Source organism: Anopheles coluzzii, chromosome 3, assembly GCF_943734685.1.
Source record: "Anopheles coluzzii chromosome 3, AcolN3, whole genome shotgun sequence".
Lineage (NCBI taxonomy): Eukaryota > Metazoa > Arthropoda > Insecta > Diptera > Culicidae > Anopheles > Anopheles coluzzii.
The window spans coordinates 62,400,862-62,420,715 of record NC_064671.1 but is presented as its reverse complement, the minus strand read 5'-3'; the positions used below and the strand labels follow the sequence as shown (position 1 = coordinate 62,420,715).

At 48.1% G+C, this 19,854-nt stretch overlaps 4 protein-coding genes across 9 annotated transcripts in view; 1 reads left to right on the top strand and 3 right to left on the bottom strand.

The window, feature by feature from the left end:
* LOC120957098 (reversion-inducing cysteine-rich protein with Kazal motifs) overlaps window positions 1–3,827 on the top strand; it is a 53,572-nt gene extending 49,745 nt beyond the window's left edge. For all 6 annotated transcript variants that reach the window (XM_040379102.2, XM_040379101.2, XM_049609283.1 and 3 more), the window contains 2 exons: window positions 429–1,538; window positions 2,719–3,827. In XM_040379102.2, coding sequence (XP_040235036.2) covers window positions 429–1,538; window positions 2,719–3,518 — 1,910 coding nt within the window. In that variant the 3' untranslated portion in view covers window positions 3,519–3,827. The remainder of the gene's footprint in view (window positions 1–428; window positions 1,539–2,718) is intronic.
* A 1,874-nt stretch (window positions 3,828–5,701) lies between these two features.
* Window positions 5,702–8,288, bottom strand: LOC120955364 (digestive cysteine proteinase 1). Its single transcript, XM_040376192.2, has 4 exons — window positions 8,106–8,288; window positions 7,323–7,643; window positions 6,934–7,191; window positions 5,702–6,852 (listed from the first exon to the last, which is right to left on the bottom strand). The coding sequence occupies exons 1-4, from the start codon at window positions 8,146–8,148 to the stop codon at window positions 5,831–5,833; spliced, it is 1,644 nt and encodes a 547-aa protein (XP_040232126.1). The 5' UTR covers window positions 8,149–8,288; the 3' UTR covers window positions 5,702–5,830.
* A 732-nt stretch (window positions 8,289–9,020) lies between these two features.
* Window positions 9,021–10,468, bottom strand: LOC120955365 (39S ribosomal protein L39, mitochondrial). Its single transcript, XM_040376193.2, has 5 exons — window positions 10,325–10,468; window positions 10,061–10,243; window positions 9,749–9,991; window positions 9,233–9,678; window positions 9,021–9,139 (listed from the first exon to the last, which is right to left on the bottom strand). Exons 1-5 carry the CDS (start codon window positions 10,383–10,385, stop codon window positions 9,080–9,082), a joined length of 993 nt encoding a protein of 330 aa, XP_040232127.2. The 5' UTR covers window positions 10,386–10,468; the 3' UTR covers window positions 9,021–9,079.
* A 1,870-nt stretch (window positions 10,469–12,338) lies between these two features.
* LOC120955363 (sister chromatid cohesion protein PDS5 homolog B) lies at window positions 12,339–18,227 on the bottom strand. Its single transcript, XM_040376191.2, has 7 exons — window positions 17,123–18,227; window positions 14,731–17,044; window positions 13,826–13,962; window positions 13,671–13,747; window positions 13,334–13,596; window positions 12,904–13,257; window positions 12,339–12,834 (listed from the first exon to the last, which is right to left on the bottom strand). Exons 1-7 carry the CDS (start codon window positions 17,590–17,592, stop codon window positions 12,691–12,693), a joined length of 3,759 nt encoding a protein of 1,252 aa, XP_040232125.2. The 5' UTR covers window positions 17,593–18,227; the 3' UTR covers window positions 12,339–12,690.
* Window positions 18,228–19,854: the final 1,627 nt, after the last annotated feature.

Sequence of the window (19,854 nt, the reverse complement as noted above, 5' to 3'; positions counted from 1 at the left end):
TTAGAATTGGTAGCTTATGCTTCACAAACATCATTCGAGAAAGTGCATCTGACCAATTTTGAATTAATGGAGCATGTAGGAAGAGATCCCATTTTTCTCCTAACCATTCATCAAAAGTCTTTCAACAGACTTTAAAATTATAATGATACTTATACTACTCAGTTCAACCATTATCAATCGAAAATTTAGGAACAAAATAAAATCAAATAAAATAAAATAATAAAATAAATAAAATTCCATTGTTACTAAAATCAAAAAAAAAATCAAAAATATTTATGTACCACTATTACGAACCAATTGCGAATTGCAAAATTGCTAAGCATGTCTCGCATGAATCTCCCCTCCCTCTCTTCAACCAATCAACCTTACACTCTCCCCCCAAAAAAAACCCACGTGTCCACATATGTGCTTCGCTTCTCCCGTTGCAGTCGACGAACCGTGCGAGCTGGGCTGCGATGGGCTGTCGTTCTGCAGCAACTTCAACAACCGGCCAACGGAGCTGTTCCGCAGCTGCCGGCAGCAGTCGGACATGGCCGCCCGGAGCGACGTGCAGCAGTGGCGCCAGCAGGGCTTCCTTCCCTTCCCGGGCAACATGCTGCTGCCGATGCGCAACGAGACCGAGTGTTCGTACGAGATCTGGAAGTCGATCGCCTGCACGCTGCAGATCAAACCGTGCACCAAGGGCTACCACACGAACCACATCTGCCGGCAGGACTGCTACGAGGTGCTACGGAACTGCGTCGACTGGGAGCGAATACCGGGCGGCCATACGGTGTCGTCGCTCTGCCAGCAGCTCGCACCCCAGAACAACTCGCTGCCCTGCATCTCGATGGGACGGTTCCAGCCGCACGGTTTTGGGGCGGCCGGAATGGACGCGGACCGGGAGCGCATCATAGCGGACGTAACGCTCGTGTCACCATGCAAGGGTAATCCTTGTAATGCGACACAGATCTGTGTTGCCAATCGCGATGGTACATTTGGTTATCGCTGCGTTAACGGATGTCCACTGGGGGAGGCTTCGTCGTACCTTGTGCCGGTTGGAGCGTTCGTGCGTATTCCGGTGTCGGTCACGCAGAAAGGTTGCCTTAAAGTGTGCCGCTGTGGTGAGTCGGGTCGGATTGAAAAGTGTCAACCACTGCCGTGTATTAGCTACGATTCGTGTACGCTGGCGGGGAAGCGGTTCGCGCATCTGACGCACTTCTACGTCGAGTGCAACGTGTGCAGTTGTTTCGCGGAGGAGATTACTTGCACCAAGCGACAGTGTCATGTGCCAGGGCTGACGGTCGATCGATCGTTCACCAGCTTGCCGTGCAACTGTCCGGCGCACTATGTGCCGGTGTGTGGACGCAACGGCAACACGTACCCGTCGGCCTGTGTTGCCAAGTGTGCCGGCATACAGGAGGGTGACATCGAGTTTGGACCGTGCCGGGCGCGAAACCCGTGCGATCAGGTCGACTGTGGGCCGCTGTCCGTGTGTCTGCCCGACTGGAACGTGTGCCTGTCCGGGATGCATAAACCCTGCCCACAGTATCGATGTGGTAAGTGGGGAATTACTTGTGTACTAGTGATTAGAGGTAGTGTGAATGTGAAAAAATGTGTTTTTAGTAATACTTTCTACACAACAAGCTTAAATTTGATTCCTGGTGCATCTGATGGATGAATATGTTAATTCAAATTAATCTCTTTTAATACTCTTCATTAATATTTTCCTATCTTCAGAGAATTAGTTGCCTAAAATTATCGACGAACGACAAAAAAAGATTATAGGCATCATCCATTAATTACGCAACGCATTTTATTATACAGGTTTTTCCCGAGTTACGCGAATAATGCGTTAAAGAGACATTCGCGTAGCTCGGATTTCGCGTGAGTTGAATATCACGTTTTACAACCAAAATATGTTTAATAATGATTTTTGGTTGCATTTAGTTCATTTATGTAATTTATTATTTATTTAATGCAATTCGTGTAGAAAATTAGGTTATTTCTGTCTTTTTAGAGATTTTTTTTTTAATTGCAGTTTATTTTTAATTTGATGGATGCAATTTATTTTTCAATTCATGGATAAAATTATACCGATTTGACATCTGAACTGTCAAAAATATAAATTCTCGTAACTCGAGTGTCGTGGAACTCGGAGAAAGACTGCAATATTAACCCATATCCTTTCGAATTCAGTCTGGTATTAAAGAAAATGAGATTAAGCTTAAAGCAGTGTAGTGTTGGTAAAATCGGGATTCAGAGGATTCGATGACTCATTCAACAAAAAGATTTATGACTGATCGTATCTCATTTGACGAATTCGACTTGCATTCGGAGAATCGCTTTTGTGGATTCGATTGGGATTCTGATTGGCGGTTTGAGCTGAATTCAAATAAATTTCGATCAAAATTTCTGTGAGAAGAGATTGGAGGATCCAATGATGGCCAATTGGGTTTTAGGCACAATTCGATTACACTGCACAACAGTTTTAGTGTTACGTAATTAATGAATGGCACCTTGAGAGGATGGATGGCACCTAAAATGGATAGGATCAGTTTGACCATTTAATTACCCTTCATTTGTGCGTAAATACTTATTTTTGAGAACTTCTGTTACAGAAGTATTATTGAAAAACTCAACATTTCTTTCTCACTTTCACTCAACCTGTATACGTACCTTAAAACAGAATCGATCGTACAACTAACATCCTCCCCTCATCTCAATCTCTTCTTCCAGTCAATCTTACCTCCACGAACTGCTCCACCATCACCGACATCCGTGACACGAGCCTGGGCTACCATGCGAACCTCTGCAGCATGGCATTCGAACGAGCCTCGTACGCGTATCAGGAGAAGTACCGCAAGGTCTGCGAAACCTCGCGCCGCCGTAGTCAGGTGTGCGGCGTGAACGGTGTCACCTATCGGAGCGAATGTGAAGCGTGGAGCGATTACTCCACCGTCGACTACAACGGACCGTGCCAGGAGGTGGGCCTGATCAGCCCCACGCTCGATGCCCGCTGCTCGTCGATCAAGTGTCCGCGGCGAAAGCTGACGAACTGTAATCCGGTGCTGCCACCCGGTGCCTGCTGTCCGGTGTGCGGCACCGCCCTGCGCATCGTGTACTCGCGCAAACAGATCGATCGTGGCCTCTACGCACTGAAGGGTCAGTCGACGGAGTATCTTACGCTCAAGTCGATCTTACGCTCCCTGGAAGCGCTCCTGCAGACGGTCGAATGTCGGCTGAGCGGTCAGCTAACGTTCGAAAACGATCTGTATGTGGTGCTGGAAACGTTGAGCCGAAATCCGTCCCGCCTGCAGACAGAAATTTGTGCGCGGGAAGCGGAACGGCTCGTGACACTGGTGCGCACGCAGAGCCATCGGATCACGAGCGAGCTGAACCTGAGCGCACTAACGGTGGCGACACTGGTGACCGAACCGAGCGGTGCCAGTCGCTTGTACAGTAGGGTAATAGCAGGTTTAGTTGTAACGATAGTAAGCTATCTGGTCGGTGCCACATCATGGCAGTCGCGACTGTGAGTTTAGTGAATTCGCACGTGCCAAACTAGGGTGTAGGGATGGGAGGGAAATCAGGGATAGAACACACCAAAAGCGTTTGGTTCCATCACTGAAAAAGCCACCAAACTGTGATGCTAGTTCGTAGGTAGCGTAGGAGTACGGGAGCTAGACGGGGGACGTTAGCATTATGACCGGTTGATTCGTTCGTCGTTCGCCAAAGCAAAAAAACAACAAGCAGCAATCATTGTCTAGTCTAAGCTTAGCAGAATTCATCACTCGTTTGTAAGGAACGATGCCGCAACGCCATATAATTTAACGATACTTTCCTAATGTTGGGTTTACAATCATTTGGTGATATATCCGAAGATTTGTCGAAATGTTTGATTTTTTCCTGGTAATAGCATCAAAAGTAAGTACACTTTTAATGTGGTAAGTAAATATCTACTTAAATCTATGCAACAAACAATTGCTGCATTTACGCAAATATCATATTGCGTAAAACAGGGCTCGGCAAACTTCTTAAGATAATGGGCAAGAATTAAGCAATTGAAAAGCCTACAGGTCAGATATTTCAATGATGCCTTCTTATTCTGATAGACTGTTTTGCATTTGAAAAATGATGAAATTTGAGAAATTTATCAAACTTCAAGATTTTCAAAAAGTTGTGCTATTGCTAAAAGTTCTGTTTTTCAATGATTTATTTTCAATTAAAATTTAAATTATGCTCATAGCAGTTGAAGTGGTTCGGTGCTTTTTGTATAACTACACTGTGTTTCATAATGATATACTCACCCAGTTTTTGCCCATTTTTGATCGGAAGTATAGGAACCAGGAGCCTCACCAAGTACATGAGTATCGGAACATTTTTAAACAAAAAATCTCTACAGATTGCACAAACAAATATATTCAATAGATTTATCAAAAATCGCGCAGGCCTTTACAATTGAATTAACCATTGGATCGGTAAAGTTTCAATTAACCCTTATTCCACAATACAAGTTGTTTTTGAAAGCACATATTGCCAATTTGGCCGGTCTGGTGATACAGTCGTAAACTCGTACGACTCAACAACATGCCCGTCATAGGTGTAAACCTCAAATGGACCATGCCCCCATACGCAGTACTTGACAATCCTGCTATGAGGTAAATCAATAAGTCACTGAAAGCCAATCCCAATAGTTATACAGGCCGACCTTGACCGACAGCGGTTGTTGTTGTGCCAAAAAAGAAGAAAAAGAAGAATGTTAAATTTGTGTTGCTTGAAACACCCACACTTATTTATTACACACAATATTTCTTAATATCTAGAATATTTCATACATTTTGTGTATTTTTTTCCAAAATATTGTTCAAATGCAAAAACGTGACTTTTTTCTTCTTAAAATTTCTCTGATACACGAGGATTAACGAAAATCGTCAAAAATAGTTGATGCTATGATTATAAAATGCATTGTATCAGAAATTAAATTCCAATCTCAAAAACTTTAATAAAAAAAACTCAAATTTTATCTTTACTTATAAATGTTTTTTTTTTATTTGCTTTTATTCGTCAAACTAAGATTAGCTGCATGTTCAAAAGGATAATTTAAAAAAAATCTGGTTTCAGTTGTAACTTTTTGCAAATATTTTCATATTTCACCAAATCAGACAACGCACGTTCAGAATTTACGGCAATAGATATCCTACAAATAATGATATCACCAAATACATTTTGCATGGTTTTCCCTTATTTTCCCACGTACAAAAAAAACCCTTTATACTCAGCGGTACCGGCCAAACTCCGAGGAACTTTCGTCGCGATCTTGTGCGATCAACGTTTTTTAACGAATGAGTTGACCAGTACGGGTAATTATTTCATACTTCGTATTATTTCAATTCGTTTTAATTCTGCTCTTAAACATTTGCCAGTATTTTTAAACTTTTATAATATACGCATTCTATTAAATTAACAAAACTTAAATTCATGTGTCCTCTGTAAAGAATACCCCTTTCATGCTGTGCAAAATTTTGTCACTGGCCAGATAGTTTCTGTTGAGAAGCCCTGGCTTCCAACGTTGCCTATTCTTGCTTCCAACGCAGAAAGCACGCAAACAGCAATGCAAACAAAGCAACCTTCTCCGCAACCCCAATTGGCTGCGCTTCATATGAGAAAGGCAAACAAATGCCGCAAAAGTGTCGGTTGAGAGATGACAAACAAGAGGTCGTTGACTTTTACGATGAAGCATGTTGTAAGAAACATTTTTTTTATTGAGAAATTCATGAAATTCATACTTAAACGAAATAAACCCCCCGTTTATACCAAAATAACACCGGACGACGCTCCGGAGCCGCACTCACATCAGCACATAGGTGGCGTCAGTCGTCAGACCACAGTTGTTGTCCTTTACCGCCATCAGTGCGTACCCATCGTTGCCCCAGTAGTTGGACCACGAGTTCTTGATCAGCCAGTAGTCTTCGCCGTTCAGCTGCCCGTACCCGACCGCCAGCACCGCGTGGTCCAGCTCGTCCAGCTTGTTCTTGCACTCCGGCTCGTAGTACACGCCGTTCGAGTAGAAGCTGAATGATTTGTGTCCGGCATCGATCGCGATCGACAGTGGGCCGTGCTTGAACAGGGCCAGCTTGAATGCGTCCGGATCGCCCGACGTCACGTTCACCCAGCCGGTGATCGGTGCGTACAGCGTCATGTTCTGCACGTGACAGTACCCATCCTGTCCAAGGTAGCCACCGTACTCGTCCTCCATCGGGACACCACCGACCTCCATCATCCACTGGTACGCGCGGAAGTCTTCTCCACCGTCGCACCCATTGTTACCGTATCCCCAGGAACAATCGATCAGGGCCTGCTGCGAGAAGCGCACCAGCTTCTGTGTCTTGCGGAAGTACGCGCCCTCGATATGTCCGATCGTACCGAACGACCAGCAGGAACCGCACACGGACTGATCCTTAACCGGCGTTACCGCACCGCTAATGCGCCAGTCCCAGCTGTCGGGCAGATCGGCCATATGTTTGGGCGTGTCGTACGGGAACGGTTGGCCCCCGTTGTAGGTGCCGGACGAGCGGAAGCCACGCAGCGCCTTCAGCTCCTCCTCGGTCCGATCGGCCAGATGGTTGACGGCCACGGTGAAGCCACGGTTGGCACGGTTGTGCGAGTGGATGAAGCGCAAGTTCTGCCGGAACACGTTCAGGCGACGCTCGTGTTCGAGCGGACTGGCGTACGATTTCCCATGCTTGTTCTTGAACCGACCGAACTCGTTGTGGAGATGCTCCTCCGAGCGCGGATGCACGAACTCCTGCATCGGGTTGAAGGTGGCGTAGTGTCCATTGCCCGGGCCGGGGAACCCAACGCATGGGTCGCCTGTTGGGGGGATTGAAAAGAGGTTCAAGGAAGTTTAGTGTGTTTATAATTAAAAAGAAAACAAAACAATGCTACACTTACTCAGCTTCACCTCGAACACGTCCTCCGGAATGTCCTGATGGTCGTACGATTCGTAGTCGAGGTAGTAATGGTCGTAGTGCGAACCGAGCAGCGTATTGTAGCCCTTCATCTCGTACCGGACCGGGATGGGCATGCGGGCGGCCGGATACTTGGGCGATTTCACGTACCGCACCCAGAGCGTGTAAACATTGCGCTTCTGCCCGATGACCTCGGTCAGCCCGAACTTATCGCACTGATAACCGCCACATTGCTCCGTGCCTGGGGAGAAAGAGAGTCGCGGAATGGTGCGTCGCATTAGTGATACGATTCGCCACTTGTTTACGAACGCGATCGATCCATCCGCTGGTCCCGATCGGTTGAGTCACCACCGATCGACGGGGCGAGCTTACCGAGCAGCTGGAAGTCGCGCACGTACGGCAGGATGCCCTGCACGTCGATCTTGTACGAAGCTGACCCATTAACCTGCAGGCAGGTCTCTTTGTTCATCTGGTTTTGCGTCGTGACCGGGGCCAGCTTCAGGCTGACGCCGTAGTCGCCCTGCTTGGTGAGCTGGTACGTCTTCACCATGCCGCCATAGTAGTCGACTCGGGAGCGTCCGTTCGTCTTATCGTACCAGGCGTAGAATGGTTCGTTGATTTCCGCGTACGGTATCGTCAGCATGCCGCTGACCGAGTACACGTCGGGCCATTTCGGGGGTTTGGTGGCAAAAGCTAGGCGATGGGAGAAGGAGAAGTTAAATATTAAGCGAGACGTGTTTGGCAAGCGATGCCGAAGAATGAGCGGGAAGCGGAACATAAAAAGCATGCACCATTTTGTGCCCCTTGGATGACCCGCTTGGTTTCCATTGCTAAGACGCCATTTACAAAAGCGATTCTAAGTGGCGTAATTTTGTGAAAGTATTTCATGGTAGCCTGAGAGACTTTCTGCTTTAATATTTTTGAATATTCCTTTAAAATTTATGATTGTTTCAATTTTTTAACAATTGGATTTAATTAAAGCTCAATTATCTTGTTTTTTCTGACACCCTTGCCACTTCCTAGACGACGCACACGACGCTCTCTAACAGGGTCATCCAAGCAGGTTGTGCTTATGCCTTCGAAAGAGAGGGCTAGAGAACCCAAGGTAAGGAAACCGTAACTTTACGCAATTTTTAATAACTCCCTCGTACTTACCGCCTGCCAGCAGGCAACTTAAAACTACCAGCACGAATTTCATCACAAGAAAACACACAGTGACAACACAACACACACACAGAACTAATCCTATTTAAAATCTGCTCCACTCAGCGCATGGACGTCCTTTTCCGTTGACGGTCCGCGAGCAATTGTGGTTCGTCGGCAACGGTGTGGTCGTCTTTTACTGCGCCACCGCGTCTCATCATAGCAGGCCGTTGTCGGACGAACGAACACATCAACGCAGTACCCGGCATCGGTCGTGTTGTGTGTGTGCACTTGTGCGCTTCTTCGGGTCGCTTACCCGGGTACTGTGAGGTGCCCGGTGTGAGGAGAACAGATTGATTAAACGGCCATTATCGCCGTCAGACAGCGGCAGCAGCAGCATCCCCAGTACAACGGGGATCTTGATTGTAGTGGTGCCCTTTTTGAAAGCGTTAGAACTGTTCACTTCCATCACGTTTTTTTGCTCTTGTTCTCCCGTAGACAGGCAGTGTCCCGATAACAAAAGCAGGCCCTGGAAACGCAGGGTTCGTTTGCCGCCTGCTGTGCCTGCTTGGTCTTTCTTTTCTTCTAATCCCCCTTTCGTGGTGCGTTCTTTCCTTCTTTACTTTGCGTAACCTTTTTTTCCTGCATTCACTTTTCTGTTTAAGCTTTGCTTTATGTGCATCAGCTCTTGCGCTCACGTGTTTTACAATGTTGTCCTGCGGATTAAATTGATGCGCTTTTGTCCGACTGCACGGAACGTAATCGTGCGCATAACTCTACTAGGGGGTTATGATAAAACGTATTATATTGATGAAGAGGGTTATTTTGTAATTCAATGTGAAATATTTCTAAAATATTTTACTAAAAAAATATTCAAAATATGCTAAATCGAACAAAAATAAAAATATGTTAAAATTACAGCAAAAATTCGTATTGAATGTGTTTTGTTTTTATTATTCACTGATCCTTCTAATTTATTACACGCTTTATGCTACTTGTTCTGCAACCGTATCCTCAAATGGTTCATTTGGTAACTTGGCCGAGTTCTAAACACATTGAAGGAAAAATAGAAATATTTTGATGAAACCCTTTAATTCAAGCCCAACAACCCTTTTTACCTTCTTCCAAAATACACTTACCAGCTTCCGCGAACGGTTCTCCAGTATGTTGTACGCAAAGTGGCCGATGCGTAAAACGGCCGGCAGCGCAACGCCCTGCATCCGGTAGAAGTGCTTCCCCCTTTCGCTGCCCTCCTTGATCGGGTGTGACGCCGAGATCGTACACCGGCCGAGCAGTCCGGTCGAGCCCATCATCGGTCCCTTGCTGATGTCGACATGCTCGCCCACCCGGTACACCGTAACCTGGCCATTGTTCTGGGCCGCCACGCTCGGGATCTGTTCCCGCTTGAACGGATTGTCGTGGAACATTTCTAGCGCCAGCTCACTGCTCACATCCAGCCGCTCGATCGGGAGATCTTGCTGCGACAGTTTGATCATTTCGATCGATAGCGCACGCAGCTCGGGGACGGTCGGATTCCAGTGCTCTTCCGCCAGTACGATATCGTGCACGAAGCTGCCAGATTTAACTGCAAATAAGGAAACGAAATAGAATTTCGACACGCTCGAAGAAGTCGTTCCGCTCCCTACTGTACGTACTGTTCGGTTTCGGGAAGCTGTGTAGGAACAGGCCCGCTTCCGGCTTGAAGCTCGCCTGCAGCACGGCCCCGAGCAGAAAGGAACAGGAGCGCCAGAACGCTTTGTTCGCGATGTGTGGTTCGGGCGAGGTGAAGTTCAGCAGCTGCAGCGTGCACGAATCGCGCAATGGTCGACGCATATCCCACGGCGTTTTGTTGTCCAGCAATGCCAACGCCGACTGCCGGCAGTACTTTTCACCAATGTCTGCACAGAAAAGAAAATCCAATAGATGTAATCAACATGCCCAATCTAGCCCTTGAAGAAAGTACTTACGCCTCGCACAATCGTACGGTGTGGAGAGTTCCCGGTTCATCACCAGCGTCGTGTCGTGCGGTAGGCCAAGATATCGGACCTCAATCTTTTCGATACGGCCCACATTTTCCCGCTGTCTGCGCTGTTCGTCGGTGAACAGTTCGCTCGCCTTGGCAGTGCTTTTCGAAGCGACGGAATAGTGCTCTGAATCAACGGAAGGTACCAACGCGGTCATGAAAGCTCATTTTAAGAGAAATCATTTTAAAAACAACTTTTGCAACTTACTCTTTATCACATGGTGTAACTGCAATGCTGGATATCTGATTCTACGTATATTGAGAGACATTTTTAGTGGTTTTGGGAAGTATATGGTCGCGAAAATGTGTTTCTGTTTATTTGCCCCCGGCACTCGCTTATGTCACATTTGTTTTGGGGCGCAAGGGAAATGTCAAAACCGGCAACGGTAGAGCTCTGAGCCGCGCCGGGAGGTTCTGCTGTTATACAGATGCTGTAGTACAGTTTCAAAAAAGAAGACGTATAACATTTACCGAGCAAACGGACGCTAATGAGCTATTTAAAAAAGAGGAAATTAAAGTTGAAATTGAAATGTGGATCATTCAAAATTTAGTTAAATATCTCTCTCTCTCTCTCTCTCTCGCTCTTGTTGGCCTGCTCACGATAGAGGACGTCGAAGTGACACGGCCCGGTCAACAACAATTCTCCAGGATGCTCGGTCCCTGGCTGCAGCCTCCCATCCATGCAGACACCCGATCTCCGACAGGTCTCGCTTCACCTGGTCCAGCCATCGAGTTCGCTGTGCTCCCCTGCGCCATATGCCGAAGTGGGGATCGCTGTCGAACACCTTCTTGGTGGGACATGAGTCCGGCATCCTCATGACATGCCCAGCCATCGTATCCTGCCATCCTTCGCCATCGTCAGGATGCTCGGTTCGCCGTACAGCTCAGCAAGCTCGTGGTTTATCCTTCTCCTCCACGCTCCATGCTCGAACACATCGCCAAAGATGGTCCGGAGGATGTGTCGCTCAAACATGTCCAGATTCTCCGGCAACCAGGTACCTCGTCTTCGTCACAATGATTCTCAATCCAATTCTTGCTGCTTCGCGTTTGAGTCGGATGTACGCCTCACACACCTTCGCTGTTGTTCTGTCGATGATATCGATGTCATCCGCGTAGCCAAGAAATTGGAGATACCGGTAGAGGATCGTGCCACGGATGTCGTTGTCTAGACCCGCGATTCGAATGACACTTTCCAGGGTGATGTTGAAGAGCAGACAGGAAAGTCCGTCACCTTGCCTCAGACCCTTGTGAGGCTCGAACGATTCCGACGCCAATTTCGATACTCTCACCTTGCACTGCACCCTGTTCATGGTGGCTTCTAACAGCTGGATCAACTTCCCAGGGAAATGGTACCGCTGGATGATGCTCCATAGCTCATTCTGGTCTATGGTGTCGTAGGCCGCCTTGAAGTCGATAAACAGGTGGTGCGTAGGAGTCTGGCGCTCTCGGCACTTCTGGAGGATCTGCCTCCAACAAACCCATCTTGGTAGCTGCAGACAAAATCTGTAGCAAGGGGCGCAAGTCTGAGAACAGAACAGGATCTGGGACAGGATCTTATAGCCGGCATTAAGGGAATTAAGCAGTCCAGCCTGTCGCCCTTTTTGTAGACTGGGTGAATGACAGTTTCCACTCCTCCGGTAGTTCCTTCTGCTCCCAGACTTTTACGATCAGCTGATGCATTTCGACGGTAAGCCTCTCCGGCCCCATCTTGAAGAGCTCGACCGTCAGGAGATTTCCTTCCTTTAATCTCTTGTAAAACAAGCGGATGAAACATGAAATGTATGTAAACTGTTTTAATAAAGAAAATAGTAAAAAAAATACCCCAAATGCGTCACTTTACCGTACTTATTTTTAATATATTTTTGTCACTTTTGTAGTCAGCATCATTATAGCTACAGGTGCTGTATTTCATAGTCTCGCAATTCATAAACGTTTAAGCTTTATGCTTAGCCCCCTCTCTGGTATTCAAAAAAAGCGTTCGTTTCTTTTTTACCTTTTTCGCAGAGTCCTTTCTGCTTAACAAGGTTCTAGCAGTACGTATTGAGAAGTATCGTGTCGCGCCCTCTCTTTCTCTGTTAACAAAAGTAAAAGGCCCGTTTTGAGTATATGCAGCGAGAGAAGGTGGTAGTGATCTGATAGTTAATGCCCTCTACTAATGTTTTGCGGAATCACCACCAGATTCTTTGCTCCTTTTAATTGAGCAACACACACACGCATGCATGCAGCCTTCCGAAGAGTTGTTTTTTTATTATCAAAGAAGGTGTTTAGCAAATATAATCAATCGTTTACAGTCGCTTCGGTGTCCAGTGGGTGTGTGTGTAGTTACTTATGTTCCAAATTTGGATCTATGAGCATGTCTTTAGCTAACCTAACAAAAACATCCTTCGCGCGCCGTCCTTATGGGCGTTTGTATCCCCCACTCGTCGCTTCACCCGTCTAGTCTTTGTGTGTGTCACTGTACATAAATAACTTATAGCATACATCAATCTCGCAGTTTTATAAAATAACCACGCAGCACGCACGCCGAAAGGGCCTCCTATCGGATGGGATGGTGGCTTTGGGGCCCGTCATTGCTTATAGATTGGCACCGTCGGCTGCTTTGTAGGTTCGCTTGGGGGGTGGTGGACCGGTATCTTCTCCCTCGTCCTGCCCATTGTTGTGTTCGTCATCGTCGTGAACTGCTTGGCGAGCGAATTTCGTTTTGAGTTTGTTCCGTTCCTAAAATACAAAAATACGAAACATTAATACACCTCTCTAAAAAACAGAATTAACTCTCCCAATTTTTACCATCGCTGACGAACTAGATGTGACCGGTAGTGTAAGCGATGAAGAGGAGGACGCGCAGGCTGTCGCGCTGGATGACGAGGACGAAGCGGATGCGGAAGTGGTCGGGGCTTGGGGTTTGGGTTTGGCCGCAGGCGCCAGTGTCTTCGAGCCGGACGGGACCGCACTGCGACCGCTCCGATCCGTTAAGTTGTACATGTCATCGGGAATGTAGTAGCGCGTGTTTTGGAAGTCTTCCGGCTGGGCCTGGAAGTACATCGACGGTATGCGTGCCTCGGCCGGTGCTTCCCGCATATCGTAGAACGTTAGACGGGTGAGTATGAGCCCCATCGCGACATCACAAATGGCCCACAGTTTCTGCAAAGTGGAAGGAAACATAAGAACATTGTTGTCGCAACTTTACACGCGTCTACGATGAGCGTTGAAGACTTACGTGATTCGTTTCCTCGTCCTCGGGCTTGAGGGCGTCCTTGTGGTGTTTAATACGTTCGATCAAATTTTTGTAGAAGCTAAAGCAGAAGAACTCCTTGTTCATGACGAGTGGTTCCAGTACGAGCCACAGGCACCGTTCTATCTGTCGCAGCTGGGCCGGATCGTTTGGGCGCGTAAAATGAGGATCGTGCGTCAGAACCGTCACGGCAAACACGAGCATATAGTCCGGTAGAATGTGTGGCAGCTGACTCATGCCACGCTCAACTGGAGGATGAGATCGAAGGGAAACCGATTAGCTGCGAACGATGAAGGGGACGCAACCTCATTATGACGCTTACCTGTGGTGAAGTTTTTCACGTACTCTCGTCGTCTGTTGACGTCTGTCTCTATGTTGGATCTGATTTGAGCGAACAAACTGTAAAGTTTAATAGGAATCATAAGGACTATGTTAAATCAAATCTTCGAACTTCTGTTTAGCTTTCTCCGCACTTACGTTTGATCTGTTTCTCTTCCGCCGAGCGCATAGTAGCCCATGAAATCAAGCGGAAGGCACTTGTGCGGAATGCCCTTGCTCAGGCCTTTGTGTAGCTTCTTCACGAACGTATCGCGCACCTCCGGCACTGGATCAGTCTGAGAATAAAACACAAACAAGTAAAAATTCGATGCCCTCCGAACTAGTGATGGGAAAAGTTAAGTTTTTGTCGGAATCGATTCCGGCTAGCTCCGAAGTTTTCTGGTATTGGTTCCGGAATCGGTTCATCGGAAACGAAATCAGATGCGCAATCGGAATTGAGTCCAAAAACAGAATCGGCACCGAAATGGAGTCAGTATCTCCATAAGAATAGGCGTTTGGGTCAAATGATGCTACGTATTGATAGCCGCAAAGAATCCAAATTTACTTGTAAACGATCCATTATCATGGAGATTCCCGGACAAATTTCGCTTCTGAAGCTTATTTTTTTCAATTCAAGAACTGATTCTCATTCCGAAGCTAATTCAATTTCTGGAGTCAAGCCTGATTCCGTTACCGGAGTAAATTGCGATTCCCAGGTCAATTCCGATTCCGGAGCCGATTCTGATTCCGGATCCGATGCTGATTCCGGAGCCGATTCCGATTCAGGAGCCGATCCCGATTCCGGAGCCGATTCCGATTCCGGTGTCGATTCTGATTCCGGAGCCGATTTCGATCGCTGAATCGATTCCAGAGCCGATTCCGCTGGAATCGAATTCGGAATTGGCTGCGGAATCGACTCCGGAATCGACTCCGGAATCGGAATCGATTCCAGCATCGAAATCGACTCCAGTATTGATTTCGAACAAGGAATCGGGTAGGTCCGATTCCGACCTCCCCCCCCCCCCCCCCCCCACTACTCCGAACCAATCATTTCCGTTCCCTACCATCAACTGCGACAGGTTGTAGAACTGCTCCGCAATGAACTGATCCCCTACGCCCTTCTGCTCGCAGATCTTCAGCATCGCCTTGCCGGCACTGAGGCGCAGCCACGACTTTTCCGCCGCCGACAATGCGCCGCCCTGCTCGAGCAGGTCGCCCTTCTTGCTGATGAACGCGTTCAGCATGCGGAACGTCTTCTGCGCCGACAGCACGTCCTTCTTCAGCCCGAGCAGCCAGCGGGCCATCGTCTTCAGCCCCTCCACCTTGCAGCGCGTCTCCTCCGGCAGGTCCTGCTCGTCGCACCAGTCCTTCGCCGGTACGTTCGACCGCCCGTCCGAAGTTTCCTTCACCAGCAGCTCCTTCACGATCTTGCGCGAGATAATGTTCTTGATCTGCACGTGGAACTTGTCCGGCAGATTGTACGCGATGTGCCCGAGCGTCACGATCGCCGTGCGGTAGTGCTCGCTCTGCGGGTGCAACGTTTGCTTCATGCCCTCGACAATGTCCGGGAAGATGTCGATCGCGCTGAGGTCCGATCCGGGCGCACCCGTCGCTAGCGGATCTACGGCAGCGCTGTTGCCCGTCTGCGTGTTTACGAACATACAGCGGATCGCGTGCTTCGCCTGCTTCGGTGTGCCCGCGATCGCAAACTCTTTGCAGAGCGGGGCCAACTCCTTCAGGATGGCCGGGTGCGACTCGATCAGTGACTTGTAGCGGCCAAGGTACGTAAACGCCTTCAGCACGTACGGCGCCACGTACGGCTCGTCGAACGACAGCAGCCCGATCATGTGGCGCAGTATCTCGTCGTGCTGGAAGTGGGCCGAAAACACGTACGCCAGCACCGTCAGCAGCTTGAGGCCCCGCTCGCCGGCCGAATCCGTCGGCAGGCTCACCTCCTCGATCACCTCTTTGCCGCCGTTCATGCACTCCTGGATCAGCTCGATCAGCACGCCGATCGACTGCTTGTCCACCATCACCGAGGCGATCCGCTCGAGCAGCATCTTGACCGTGTTGTAGTACGTGTTGGTCATGATCGGCTGGCCGAGCTTCTTCAGCACGATCGCCATCGTGTCGGCACACTCCTTGCACGACACGTCCCGCTTCAGGATCGTCTCCATCTCGACGATCAGCTTTGGGTCCTTGCGCATCTGGGCGGAAAACTTGAGCAGCAGCTCCTGCGCCTTCACCGGGTCCGGCAGCTGCTTCGCGATGTTCGTACACTTGACGTTCATCTCCTTCAGCACGGTCGGCGTGAGATCCTTCAGCCGGTGCAGTTTGATCCAGTCGGCGACGCTGCGCCGCACCTTCAGCTGGTTCTTCTGCAGCTCGATGAACGCTTTCGTCGCGTTGTCATCGATCGTGCCGAGCAGCTGGTACAGCTTCTTCATGCGCTCCTCGGCCGGCAGCTGGTACGGCACCAGGCAGGTGATGAGCAGCCGCTCGACCAGCAGCCGATCCTCCACGCCCGTCATGTAGTAGCCGTGCAGTATCTTGTCCTTGATCCAGTTGACGGCCTTCTTCGTGGCCGCCGGCACATTCGTGTCGCTGAGGTACTTCTTGTAGATCATCGCCAGCCCGTTCATCGCCTCCTTGCGGATCTTGTACTTCTTGTCGAGCGTGCGCTCCTTCACGAACTCGAGCAGGTCCTCCGACTCGGACACGATCTGCAGGTCCCGCTTGGCCGTCTCCACAATCGCCATCACCACCTCGTAGCGCACCGTTTCGTCCGAATCGTGCTGCCGGATGCGAAGCGTATCGATGATGTCCTTCCGCAGGCTCGGATGGTTGATCAGGAAGTGCATCGTGCTCTGGACGCACTTGATACGGATCGGCACGGCAATGTCGTAAAAGCGGCCGAGAAACTGCTTCCACAGCGGCCCGTACTGGCGGGCGAGCGTTGAGCCTGGCTCGGAAAACATGCGCGCCAGCGTGGACACCGCTTTCAGCCGTTCGGCTTCGTGCGTCGATTTCAGCTTGCACTCGAGCTGCGGCAGCACGGACAGCAGGATGCTCGGCGTGATCACGTTCAGCTCGTAGATGACGTCGTAGATTTTCGGCACAATCTGGTACTGCTTTTCGTTCTTGTCCAGTATGAGGATCTGGTTGAAAAAGGCTTGCGTGTACGCCTCGAGCCAGTTGGACGTTTTGATGATGAGTTCCTTCGCCAGTTCGTATGCGTTTCGCTTCTGCGTTCGCAGCGGCTCGACGATGTTGATGTAGATCAGATCGAGCAGATCGTACGACACCGAATCGGACTCGGTGATGAGCGGTGCGAGAACGTCCAACATGAAGGATTTCACTTTCGGGCTGTGTTCGTCACTGAAAAGGGAAAGGAAGAAAGCATTAGAACGCACACTAAATCATTGGGAATAAAATGTTGGCAACACGATACTTTACTTGACAATTTTAAACATTAAACTAAACAGCGTACAAAACACCTCCTGGCAGTCCTCCAGCTCGAAGCACATGTTGAACGATTTCACGTACGCGAGGTTCTCGAGCAGATAGAAGTAGCGCTTGAACGCCGGATCCTTCGGATCGCGCAGTCCATTCAGCTGCCGGATCAGAAACATAAAGATGCCCTTGATCTGGTCCTGATCCTTGTACGGTGCTTCCGGTGCGTACACGCGCAGCACGTCCGCTATGCAGCAGGCAATCAGCAGCTGCACGTCCCGGGACGGATGCTGCAGAAAGAAATCGTCCGCCAGATGGACGGCCAGCGGAATGTACTGCGTGTACATGCCGTCCTCGTCCTGGCCCATCGCCTGCAGTGTGTGGGTGAGCGTCTTCAGCCGGCGAATCAGCTCGTCCTGCCCGAGATCTTCGTTAATCGGCCGGCATCCCGCCGGGTACGTGATATCGCCCATCGTTCTCTCCGCCGCCGCTCACCGCACCGCGTTCCTGGGTCGTTCTGTGCCGGATGTAGTGAAGCCTACTGCACACGGAGGCCAGATGCTTTTTTGCTCTCTTTCTCTGCACAGCCCCAGCAGTCAAATGCGAGCTTTTAACGGGATCTTTCCGTCTAAAAAGCGCGAAATTGTACACTCAAAAACTTTTCCGGGTACGGAACTACATTCGATTATTTATTGCACCGTAGGCCATCATCTTCCAAGCGCCACCGAACGAACAGTACACCAAACCAATGTTTTGTTCCACCACCACCACCACAAGCGCGTTCTATCGCACTCGAGCCGCTTTTCAAGGAATAGCAACACACACGGCAGCAGCAGCAGAACCAGTCTTTCGGCAGAAAATTGACGCGCTTCTTGCGTCCTTCGCTTCGGTTTGTTATGTTAACCGCGTACACGCTCGTCCGTAGGGTAAAACTCTCAATTTACACTTCCACACCTAGCGCGCACTTGCAGCTTGTCAGATTGGGTAAGAAAATAGTGCTTATTTTGCTGTTTTTGGTTAAAAACTTGTTAAGAAATAAGAATAAAATTCTGCCCCGCTTGCGTTGGGAGAAAAACCTTTCAGAATAGTCAGACGTTTGAAGCAGACGATTGCTTTCCTTGCATTCGATCGTTTCCTTCTCTTTCACTCGCGAAGCGTCTGATGACTGATGAAATCGTTCAGGTTGGTTCATTCGTTGCAGGATTTTAGAATTTGATGACATAAGTGACAGTAGTAGACCATAACATGCATTTCGATTTGGATGTTATTTTCGTCGATTTCAAATAAACAATCACTTGAATAAGGGTAAGTGAGGTAATTTTTTGTTTCATAGAGATAGATAGAATAATTCTTTATTTGTAGGAATTTGCTGATGTCATCCGGGAGTATTCCAAGACGATTACGTAAAGGTTGTTTCGATATTTGGTTTTAAATTCTAATTATGGTGCTGAAGCTCCACCAGACCTGGAATGTGTCCTGGAACGATCTCTAGCCTTCTCTAGACGTTAACCCTGGAATTTATTTTAATGACTATTATGTCCTGGTATTGGTCCGGGAACTAGTCCTGAACCTAGTCATAGTTTATGGATATAGTCCTTAATTTATTATTACATTATTTTTGAATGAAATTTGATGCTAAATCTAAGCTAGTTCGGGATATATTCTCAGATTGTTTTAACCTGAAGTAAAGAGCCAAATAATTAAGTATAGAACCATTAAATTTAAGTGTTTATATTCAAAGCTTAACTATAGGAACAACCCGTTATATGATTGAAAACAACATGTTTTAGTGTGCGTGATTTTTTGTTACGTCTGTTAATTCTTATAAAAAATATTAAAAAATATTGTAATTTAATGGTAAACCTCGAGTTACAGCTCGAGTGAAAAAAATGTGTGTTTTGCTATATTTCATTAAATATTATTCAGAATATGGCTTAGCGTACACTAAAAGAAAGGAAATTAAATTCCACGACTGTTTAAACTAAAAAACTTAAAATTTCACGATCATTTTCTTTCGACCTGTTACCCGGGCTTATCTGAAAAAATAAATTCAAATTCGTACCATTACAAAAATGATTTATTTCTATTTTTCGATCATAAACATGTGTAAACACTTAAAAATAAAACTAAAATAATTTATTGATGCCGCTTTTCGAATCATGTTTCACTCGACCTAACGATTAATTAGTACCCCACGAACATCTACCGCTCTAAGTTGCCAAATAGATAAAGTTGTCATTTTTCCTCCATACAGTCATATTCGTTTCCACAATTGTAGAATTAGACCCATTTAGGAGACACTCACAAGACACATCCTTCACCCGTGAGTCCTCATTGCATCGCACAGTTTGCACCAAAACTGCCACTACAATCATTTAAAGTTGCCCTTCCGGCGCAGCACAGCCGAACTGCAGTCACGAGTTTTGGTCGGTTTCAGGCTCACACCAGCCCTAATGTCGGCCAGCAGCCGATCGTTGACTTCTTCCGCCGGAATGCTCTCGGCGGACGGTTTCTTCCAGACGGTTGCCTTTGATGCTCTGCTCGGTCCACCCGTCCCTGCCAGGAGTGGTGGTGGTGGTGGCGGGGCCAATCCGGAAGCTGGCGGAGGTGGTGGAATCGACGTTGGTTGCTCAGAAGAAGATGCCATTGCGAATGTGTAGTTTCGAGCTGGAATGCACACGGCAAGTCTTTTCCAGCAAAGAGGATAATCAACTCTGGACGTGATGTCTCTGCAG